The 11,039-nt window shown below is 41.5% G+C and overlaps 1 protein-coding gene across 1 annotated transcript; it reads right to left on the reverse strand.

Annotated features, from left to right (window-relative positions):
• Positions 1–1,819: 1,819 nt before the first annotated feature.
• On the reverse strand, positions 1,820–10,086 carry LOC306744635 (metalloreductase STEAP4-like; the record flags this gene model as incomplete). Its single annotated transcript, XM_079227318.1, is given in 11 exon segments — positions 1,820–2,077; positions 3,534–3,704; positions 3,802–3,955; positions 4,039–4,133; positions 4,225–4,503; positions 6,461–6,545; positions 6,990–7,060; positions 8,218–8,325; positions 8,442–8,665; positions 8,668–8,717; positions 10,049–10,086. Coding segments are annotated over 11 exon segments (1,533 nt in total).
• Between the last annotated feature and the right edge of the window lie 953 nt (positions 10,087–11,039).

Below are 11,039 nucleotides of genomic sequence, written 5' to 3' on the forward strand. Positions count from 1 at the left end.
AGGGGGAAATTTGTTTGTAGCAGCAGCAAGTTACAGAGTAAAAATATTAAGTAGGAAAAATACTCAATATATACAATAAAAGTGTACGTGTCACAGATACAGTATGTATGTATCTGTGACAATGCTGACTGATTTCATCAGTTTATTTTTGCCCAACCTCAAGGCTGGACGCATAGGTTTCTACAGCTCTCAACATGGCAACGGTGAGTCCAATGCTGACAGCAGAAAGTGCTCACAACGGCGAGAGCGTACTATGTCATCACATTCCTGGAGCATTTTCTCTAAGCGTCTAATGAGGCAGATAGATTTACATGTGTTTCATAAAGGGTGCCTTGTGCGTTGGTATCAGACACCGATGGCCGTGACAAAGTGGCAAACACCCGGAGATAAGCTAAAACCAACAGCAGTTCTCTTGTAATAGGATAACAATAAAATGTGAGAGGGTGTAAGGGATGGCAGATTGTGTGTGCAGATAATGCTGTTAGATGCTAGATAACAGGACGCCTCTGACTAAATGTTCTGCCTTGAGCAAAAAAGACTTCTCTTCTCTCCTCTTGTAGCACCAGACTCTGTCATGGAGACAGCTGCTCCATCCTCCTCTTCCCTCCACTGACTTTGGATCATCTGATTAGTGTTGTACATAAAAACATATCGTGTTGTTCCACACCTGCATTTCTGCACCACCAGCCGACACTATTGACTTCGCCGCCTCTGCTGATCAAGTCACCTGCCATTAACAAACTGTCTTTGTTATGCAACCTACATTCTTCTCTGCCTCCTTGCACACAATCTGCTGATCTACCTGCTTTAGCTCTCTGTAACCCTCTCTGTAACCCCTCTGTAACCCTCTCTGTAACCCCTCTGTAACCCTCTCTGTAACCCCTCTGTAACCCTCTCTGTAACCCCTCTGTAACCCTCTCTGTAACCCTGATTTGGAAGCCAAAAGCAGACTCAGGAGGCAGGACAGGTGTCTGTAACAGACACCTGTCCTGCCTCCTGAGTCTGCTTTTGGCTTCCAAATCTCTTATACACTGTGGTGTTGGCACTTGTATGGGTGCATCTGTGTGCGCGTGTGTGTTGACTCTGCATGCGGAAATATAATTAGCTCAACATTACTCTCCTTCACAGTTTGTATGTGCAAGCATAGTGTGTACGTGTGCACGCTTGCATGCCCTTAAGAGGAAAGCAGGTTCGGGAAGCAAGGTGTTTGTGTTAGAAAACAGGGAGATCAATAACATCCTGAAGAGAAAGCAACCTCAGGGATACTTGAAGGGAGAGGAGAGAAGGAAAGCGGTAACTGTTGCCTATGTTTATCAAAACAATGGGTCAGCGGGGGATATCAATCTATTTTTCTCCACATTCTGTGAAGAATATACAGAACAAACATGAAATCAGTTGTTTTTTTCAAAGCTCAAAGGAAATAGACATTACAAACATTTGAATCCAGAGAGATCTGTCCATTCGGCTGAAATAAACTATATATTTTTTGTTTTGTTTGGCTATTGCACAATTGAGAGTAGGCATTGTCGACTGATCAAAGGACACAATCATGCACAAACTGAGCACAGACAAAATTATCTTTGGATATGTTTAACTATTACTCATTCTACATACCCAGCCTGAACAATAAGACAGTAGACATTTTAGAAAATAAATAAGTTATGATGTAAAGATTTTTCACTTCATGATCATCTGTATTTCCAATACTATTTGAAATGCATAGTTATGACCAGTTTTAAGATTTGTTTTTCATCCTCAAAATAACGAGTGAAATAGACGCTCAATAACCAGCATCTCAGATGACTTCAGAGGTCAGAGTTCACAGGTTAGTGGCCTTAACCATCTCCTCGTCTGGCTGCTTCCTCTCCCAGCCTTGTCGAATGCGGGTTAAGGTTCGATCCACGCAGGGAAGGAGGACCAGGGCCTTCAGCACCAGCACCACAGAAGGAACAATCAGACAGAGCATGTAGCCAGGAGGAGTGTACCATTTGTAGGTAGAGGGCCGGAGAAATTTGTTCCAGCCATAAATGTAGCCATGTGACGTACATATAAACAGGGTCAGGTGGCCCAGCTTAGACTAGGGGGAAAAAAAACACATGAAATGGAAATGTTAAAAGAGCAGTGAGATATTTTAGGAAATACGCTTAATCCGCTCTCAATGTGAGAAACTCTCATGCACGGCACATATATAGTTGTGGCCAGCAGCTAGTTGGCTTAGCTTAGCACAAAGGAAACAGATGCCTGTCTCTTTCCAAAGCTAACAAAATCATTTTACCAGCACGTCTAAAGCTCACTAAATCATGTGTTTTATCTCAGAAGGTTACCACGCTCAGAGAAAATATCTTATCTTATCTTATTCCAGCACATAACCCCATACAATTTGGTTTTCATACAGACAAGTGAGCTTTAGAAAAGCCTGTGGGAGGACTTTGTGACTATTTTCTCCTGTTTCCAGTCTTTATGCTAAGCTAAGATAACCGTCTGCTGGTGTTATTCATATTTAGCGGACACACATCTCACTCTTGGCAAAAAAGCAAATAAGCATTTTTCCTGAAACATTACACTATTCCTTCTAAGAATGTAACAAATAACACATATTGAATGATACAAATCTGGCAATTTTTTACTGTTCAAAATTAATTTGTTTTGGAATTGAAACCACTTCACAGACTGAACCTTTCTGTGGTATGTTTCTGAAAAATATGAATTCAAGATGAATCCAGAGTAATTGTTTTTGTAGCACTAGTGGCCTTTGAGGCTCAGTTATTGTTAATCACTTGGATAATCTGCATTAATTGACAGCATTTGGCTGTTCTCATCCACAGTGACTTATAGTAAACAGCACAATAAGGAAACATTCATATTAATGAAGTGCAGTCATAAACGGTGCCCCTATAACATAATCAGGGGTCTTCTTCAGCCCATTTACAACAGCAAATTCTTCTGCTGTGAGCGTTAACATTCAATAATTTACATTCATCGGTTGACAACCCTGAAAAGAAAAACTGTTTATGTAAATTGATACCAGTTATTATATGTTTTTCACAATTCTTCTCACCAGATCATAAGAATTATCTTGACCTAGACCTCTATCTCTGAGTCACATTCCCTATCTGAGGTCTACCTATGGACCTGACCTTTACACAAATGGACCTGTGACATGTATTATCAATCTCCTCCCTGAGGATTATACCAGGTATCATAATTCTATTTAATGAATAACTTAACATTTAAGATCCTGGGCTAAAGTCAGCCTCGCTTTCAATCTGTGTGCCTGTGTTAAGCAGTTAGTTAACTAGCCTCCGGGGATATGACTGCCAGTGACATATTGCTTTTACAGCACTTTAATAACTCTGGTGGACTCTTGGAAACTCAAAATATAGATTAACACAGCCCTAAAAGAAGTGTTTTGTTACTGATAGTAAGCACATGACTGACCTAATGTCTTCTAAGGTAAACACAAGCACACCAACCCACACTCAAACACTAACACATGCACCTAAAGGACTGTATATTTCCAACTGCGCTCTGACCTGAATGAAGTTGAACTCTCTCCAGCTGAGAGAGCCTCCCACTGAGGGCAGGGATGTTAGTCCTAGCAGGACATAAAGAAAAAAGCCCAGGATTCCCAGCATATAGAATGAGTCTCCGCCCCATGCCTCCGTGTTATCAAAGTAAAACGGGGTGGTTTTATTGTTCTTCATCTGAGGGAGACAAAGAGACATATGGTGAGCTTGATGTTATACTTCTCTATGTTCAGGATTGTAGAAACACTGAAAGGTTTGAGCCAGCCTGCCGTACCTCATCCACCACAAGCGAGATGAGTTTGTGTCTGACAGCGTAGCGAATAGAAGTGACGAATGTATAGATGGCATGGATAAAAGCAAAGGCAAGTGCAATCAGACCCATCTGCTTCCTACACAGCATCCAGCGGTCCAGCCAATCAGGGAAGCGTCTGGAACACGCAAAAGTGAGCTAAGCCTTCAAAAATGAAATTGCACACACAATGGAGATTTCTTTGATGGTTTGATGTCTGACCTGTACTTGGTTCCTCTATAGAGCTGAAGGAAGGCAGCTATGACACCAGGCAGGTAACACAGAGACAACATGATGAGAGACACAATGGGAAACACCTGAAAGATGGGGGATGAACAGAACACATCCTAAAGGGGACCACACAATACCATTTACAGAGCATTAAACCAGACAGGGCCAAATCTTTACCTTGTTGCCCAGGGTCATTGTGATTCTATAGGAGATGTCTTTCCCCTGTTCAACATACGCGTAGATGACATCTCTAATCAGTAGATAGAAGAAGAAGAAGGCGATGAGGCTGACGGCCACGCATAGCGGCAGCCTCCACTCTGGGAAAAGCTGCAGGGGGAAGTCCTCCAGCTCTCTGGCTGCTGACAGAGACCCTTTATCCAGAACAGCCAGGCCCAGCTTGGTGGCCATCTCTGCGACTGCCTGCTTTGCTTCTGCACTGTTCCCACACAGGTACACCTGGAGCATGGAGGTGTGCGTTATTCTCAGAATGTGTTTAAACATTTAAAGAAAAAGGCTGGTGATGTGTATATATATTTGTCAATACATATCATAAGATGTCCCAAAGCAGCAGTAGTCCATCTCTTATCACTTTTCAAATGTCAAGCCCAAACAGAAGTAAACTGTGTTTTTGTTCTGAATTAGTGTGCTAGTGAGTATTTACAGCAGCAGAATGGTGTTTGTGGGACTGATTCAAAATAAACGACGGTGCCCAGGTTCATTTCATTGAAGGAGCATGTCACCCATGTCCTAATAATGTATTGTAGAGCTTCAGCAGGTTGAAGTGGATTTTATGTTATCTTTATCCTCATTTACATAGTCTATCCGTATTTATTTGTTTACAAATGCCTCCGAATAACAACAGCAAAAAGTATTTTTCCTCTTTCTGCATTCTGCTCAGCATTTTTAGTTGTTAATAATCACTCTAAGATTATTGTTATGACTCACCAGACCTGTTTGAAATATATAGCACATGACTGCACCGTGTATTTAGTGTCTGTCTACAGAATTACCCTTCTTTTGTTGATCTCCACTGTGCTGTTTCAGTCATTTTAAAGATGCAGCCTTTGGAAGTGTATGACTATATAGACACTGCTCAATAGGTAATCCTATTTCAAGATATTCACCATGTTGAAGGTTATTACCACACTCACAGCTCTGAGATAAGATGATTAACTTGTTTGTAAAAGAAAAGGGGGGGGGGGGTAGAGTGGGAGAGAGAGAGAGAGAGAGAGAGAGAGAGAGAGAGAGAGAGAGAGAGAGAGAGCAGTTTGACAGGCATATAGTGGAGTCAGTGGGATTGAGCAGTTTTCCCCCAGGTGTGTGTATAAGTGGACCGGGCAGCCAGCCATGTCTCCCTACATTACTGCACCAGTAACAGCAGGGGATGGCCGACAGACTAAATCTTCATCTGAATGTAAATGTGACAGAGGCACAGCCCCGCTGTGGATCTAATCAAATTGCTGGCCAACGAATAACACACACTTACAAGCATGTGTGTATGTGGATATAGACTGTATCTATACACATGCACTGATAAAGACACACATCCAGACATTCCTATTCTCTCACAGCTACCTGTTTTCAAAGAAAATAGAGCAATGCATCGGTGTGTGTGTGTGTGTGTGTGTGTGTGTGTGTGTGTGTGTGTGTGTGTGTGTGTGTGTGTGTGTGTTGAAGAGGATTCAAGGCAGATTCAGGTTTGGTCTCCAGAGATTTCAGCATGTTTGTGTTTCTCTTTGTAGCTGTGAAACGGAAGCTGCAATAAACAATGGTCTTTCTACTCTGTAACATCATTAAGTGTGTTTGTTTGTTTGTATGTGTGTTCATACAAGCGCTGTCCCCGTTTTCTCTTGCAATGTTATGGAAAGACGGCTAAATCAATTATCTGCATCAACCAAAATGAAATCAATTCCCTTCCTAAATGTTGTGGGGTTTATGGTGTAGCTTCCGTCTCCTATTATTTTAATTTATAATCCTTTATTAATCCCACAGTGGGGAAATTATTCTCTGCATTTTACCCATCCTTATTGTAATTAAGGAGCAGTGGGCTGCTGTGAAGCACTGGGGCTTCAGTGTCTTGCTGAAGGACACTTCAACATGCAAACTTTGGGGAGACCAGGGATCGAACCTTCTACCTTGTGGTTTCAGGACGAACACTCCCCCCATGAGCTACAGCCCTTGTTTATTAGCCTAAGAGGCACTTTTTCAATTGTGTTCCAGGAAATGTCTAAAGCGGGCGTGAAGTTAAACATGCATTGCATCATGAAAAGATCAAGCTGGTAATCTCTGTTACCGCTCTGTTGTCGTATCTTCACTTTGTCAACCGAAGCCTTCCTGAAGGCTCGACAGGCTTTTTTTGCCCTGACCCCACTGATGTCTTGAAACAGATTCCTTACTCCCACTCCTCTCTCACCTGTTTTCCTGCCAGAAGTCCATTCTGCAAGGCCCAGGCAGACAGCGTGTTAAGGCCTTTCACCACAGTAGCTTCAGGGACCAGTCTGAGAACACACAGCAAGGACTTTAGCCGCTATTGTTTCTATCTACAAATACACAAACAGGAAAAGAAGGGCCTGAAAATGGTGAGAATCAATGTTTCCACTTCAAATGAATAGACACACAGCAGGCTGTCCTGCCAAGGGAGCTGCAACCCCGCAATTTCTTTTCATTTCTTTTCATATCTTTTGGATTCAGTTGAGAGTTTTGATGTCTCATGCTCTAAATGTTTTTTAGGAGCATGTTCCCCATAAAGACTGCTGGTGTTTGATAAAAAAAAGTACTGTTGCAAATTGATTGTTGACATTGAACCTGTATTTATCTGCACAAAAGTTTGCTCCGTTTATAAAACATTACATATTTGACGATGGAAGCCATTTACATGCACAGAGTCTTTATGATTGAGACATCCTGTGTTTCTTCTCTTCACTTTCACAGGAGTCTGTTACCTCTGCAGGTAGGCGGCGTTGGCTTCTGGGTACATGTCTTTCTTCAGGTTGTTACTGATGTCCACCAGAACCTTGTAATCAACCCATCAGCATCGACAGAGTGCAGGAGACAAAAGAAAACGTTAGTTCAATCGTTTTAATTAACTCCTATCTCGTCTCATACACATTCCAAGGGAGAATGTTGAGCTATTCAGAAAGTATGATGAAGGAGTGAAAATAAAATAATAAAAAGGCTGATTGAACTGTGCCAGCAGTATTGCTTTACAATAACTTTACTATAACTTTACAACTTTTATTAAGATAAAATAAGTTAATCCTTATCTAATATTATGTTAAATATTTAGTTTTTATTTTAGTAAAAGTTGTAAATGAAATAAACCTCAATAGTTTGATTGAGTTACATCCTATTTTATTGTATTTCTCCCCTTATCATTTCCAGATTTTATTTTGTGCAGTGATTACATGTTTACATCTTTATTTTGGCTGTCTTGAAATAGTCTGTGTATATGTGGCTGTGTATGTATAAAGTTATTTTGATCATTACAAGATGTTGCTTAGGCTACATTCTTTGCCCTTCTTGACCTCTTCGTCCTGCCAACACGATAAAGTGGGTGTCACAAAGTGAACACAGTAGCACAACGGTTCAATCAGTTCATAAAGTTTATGATGAGAGTAACTGCCCTATCACTGAGACTATAATGTGATACTGTCCACTAATCTGCCTCTAAAACTTTTTCACATTTCTGTGGGGAAATTCATATTCTTTGGTGGAACTACTCAAAAGTCCATATTTTAAGGACCACTGAATTACTTCATATTAATATATTGGATCATAGCATCAACAATGTATCACTGCCTATATACTGTGTTTGTATTAATTATTATTGTTGTGTCCCCTCAAAAGAAGTCCATCACTGTGAGCTGTTTCTCAGAAAGCATCATTATAACTATGATCTTAAATTAACTTCAGCTTTGTAACTACATTGCACAAGGGGGCACAAAAGCAACATGTTGCCTGTCAATATGTAGATTTCCTGATGTTGATGGAACTAAGGAATATATTCTAGTAAATTATATTCCTTGATTCAGCAATAGGAACTACTTTTGAATTTGTTATTTGTAATAAACTAGTACTTCCTGATTCTTTCCCTATAGTAACTATTAAGAGATTGTGTTCACCTTATTGTTTTGATTGATTTATTTACTCAAACATTAAACTTTGATTCACCTTTCCTTGAAGATGAGGTGCCATTGTCTCCAGGAATGTGTAGTGTTCTCTGTGAACACAAATAAAGATCAGTCTGGCAGATTGGGCTGCTGCTGCGTGGCTCATCACCTGTACAAAACAAAATAAATCAACACATTAAGACACATGAACATGTCACACACACACATACATTTTAATTTTCTACACAACAGACTAAAATTGCTATGTTAAGCCATGTGTCGTACCTGAGCTCCCTGAGGCAAGGGGCCACAGCTGTGAGGTCTGCGGCTGCCGTACACCACCCTGTAGCCAGACTGGAGCAGACGCAGACCCAGAGAGCGCCCTAAGTCTCCCGTCCCGAAGATACACAGCATCTCTGGCATCGGGGCAGCTGCTGTGCCCAGAGGATGCAGCAACACGCTCTCTGGCTTCATCATCTCCGACAGTCTAATCACCACTGTTATGTTCTCTGAGTTTGGATGGTCAATGTTTCCTGTTGAGTAGTTATATTACTGTGGAATCTGACCTCAACACAGCCGCTCCCTCTTTGAGTTTGCACCGTGGGATTTTTAACCCCTTTCTTTCCGCTGTAAAAGAGTGTGTGTGTGTGTGTGTGTGTGTGTGTGTGTGTGTGTGTGTGTGTGTGTGTGTGTGTGTGTGTGTGTGTGTGTGCGTGCGCGTGGAAGATGGGGCTGTTCTTAACACCTGCAATCAACACCTGAGATCATATGTGGAGGAGTGTGCGAGCACGCATCATGTAATGATGTGTCACTGTGAGTCATCACTAACTTTAAGAGTGTATTTTTTTATCTCTTATTGCTGCATGTGCAGTCAAGCGATTGATTGATTCAGCAGGACTTTTAACCGCAATCAGCCAATGCGACTATAATCTCAGATTAATTAGTTTTTAACCTTTAATCTCTTCTTCGAAACACAGACCATTTCAGAGAGCATATTTGGTTCAGACAGAATTTCACTTTTGCATTTCAGAGAAAATAACAATCTTATTCTGCTGCTTTCCAGGGCTGCCTTATTCCATTTCTCTCCACACTAGACATGGTGCCATGTGGGAGATCCTGGCCCACAGATTCATTATCATTTCAAAACCCACTGTTCCAACCAAACGACTGGGAAGAGATTTGTGCAAATAGTGTGCATGTCCCCATGGCTGAAACATCTGCACAGTTGTGACACGAGCAAACTCAACAGAGCAGAAATAAAGCTTGGCACACATATAAGTATTTTGTGTGTAACTGCTTTACTCTGTATGAATGCATGGCTTTGCTTGCAAGTGTTCGTCGGCCCATGTGTGTGTGTGTGTGTGTGTGTGCACGCTGAAATGGGTCAGGACGATCAGATCAGACTAGAGTCTCAGCTGTGATCCGCAGCACCTGGGGAGTTGGCTCTGCAGGCAGGGTGACTACCTGGCTTTAAAAATGACACACAGAATCACATCAACTTTACTGAATATTTGCACAAAAGTACGCTCCTCATCATAAAAGCAGCCTCATTGAAATCACAATGTGCATATAGAGAGGCGGCAATATTTATGGGAGACAAGCAGTGCTTTTCCTCAGGAGCTTTTACTGTCAAGTCCATAACTAAAGCATTAATGTCTACCTTGGGGGATATCGCAGCAAAATGAGAAATCATTTTATGCCTAACCTTTAAGGCATCCATTCACTTGTAGCGCTGTTAGAATAGTCCTGATAGCAGATCCAGTCCGATGACTCATTTACTCGCTCTGCCTCCTGGACATCTCCCATTTCTTCTCCTCTTCCCTTTCTATCTGTTCACTCTCTCTCCTACAGTGTCTGCCTTTCTTTCTCCCTTTTGCTCTCCACACTCTCACTTGGCCCCCAGTGTTCCCCGACCTCTCTTTCCCAACATGTCTTTAAATGAACAACTATTGAAATCATTGAGTAAATTAAAGTATATTTACTTTAATTGACTCAATGATTTCCCCACTGTCTGTCTCTTTATCAGAACATGTTAAACTAAAATAATGCCTCTTTGCTCTCAAGGTTATCAACCCCCTTTTCCTACACACACACAGAAACACAGTTTGAACATTTAAAGGACACTTCCCCAGAGGTTGATTTGGTGACCCCTGTAGCTACTGGAAAAGGTTGTTTTAATTCCAGAGGGACATAAAGTTACACGTGTTAACCACTGGGGCCATCCCTTATGCGTGAAAATGCAATTTGAATGCGGTGCAAGACTTTGCTTACTTTGCACAACGGCTGGATTCTCGTGATCTCACAAGATCACACAAAAATCCATCTTGTCAAGCCTCAAGTAATGAATTTGTTTGCTAATCAGTGTCCTTTGAGGAGCGACTGACAGCTCTTGCCGTGGTTTAGGTGTGTGCGAGACGACACAGGGGAAAGTGTTCGTTCAAAAAAGCAATGGCGGCCCCTACAGAAGAGCAAAGGTTTTTCTCGATTGGATAGGATTTTTTTTTGCTTTTCTACCAACTTGTTAATTAGTTTGATTGACATGTATTTTTTTAAGGCTCCTCAGATGGTTCTGCGGAACAAACGTTGTGCCTTACTTTGCTAGGAACAAAGACAACTTTACAGAATGCAGATACACTGAATGCCGGCTGCTACATAAATGACAAATATCATTTCAACCAGGAGAGATTTCATGATAATTTAACAGTAGTGTATTACACATGCTTACAAATGTAAAAGTGCAAAGTCTTGACGATTGGACTCCATCCTGAAGTAGGATTATCAAGAGGGTAGTGATGCTGAGGTCAGATTAGGCATAATCCCCCCTGGAGGCCAGACACAGTGGGGGCGATGAAGAGAGCGGCTGCTACCCGATGATTATGGCTA

This window comes from Taurulus bubalis (genome assembly GCF_910589615.1).
Source record: "Taurulus bubalis genome assembly, chromosome: 12".
In the NCBI taxonomy this organism is placed as follows: domain Eukaryota; kingdom Metazoa; phylum Chordata; class Actinopteri; order Perciformes; family Cottidae; genus Taurulus; species Taurulus bubalis.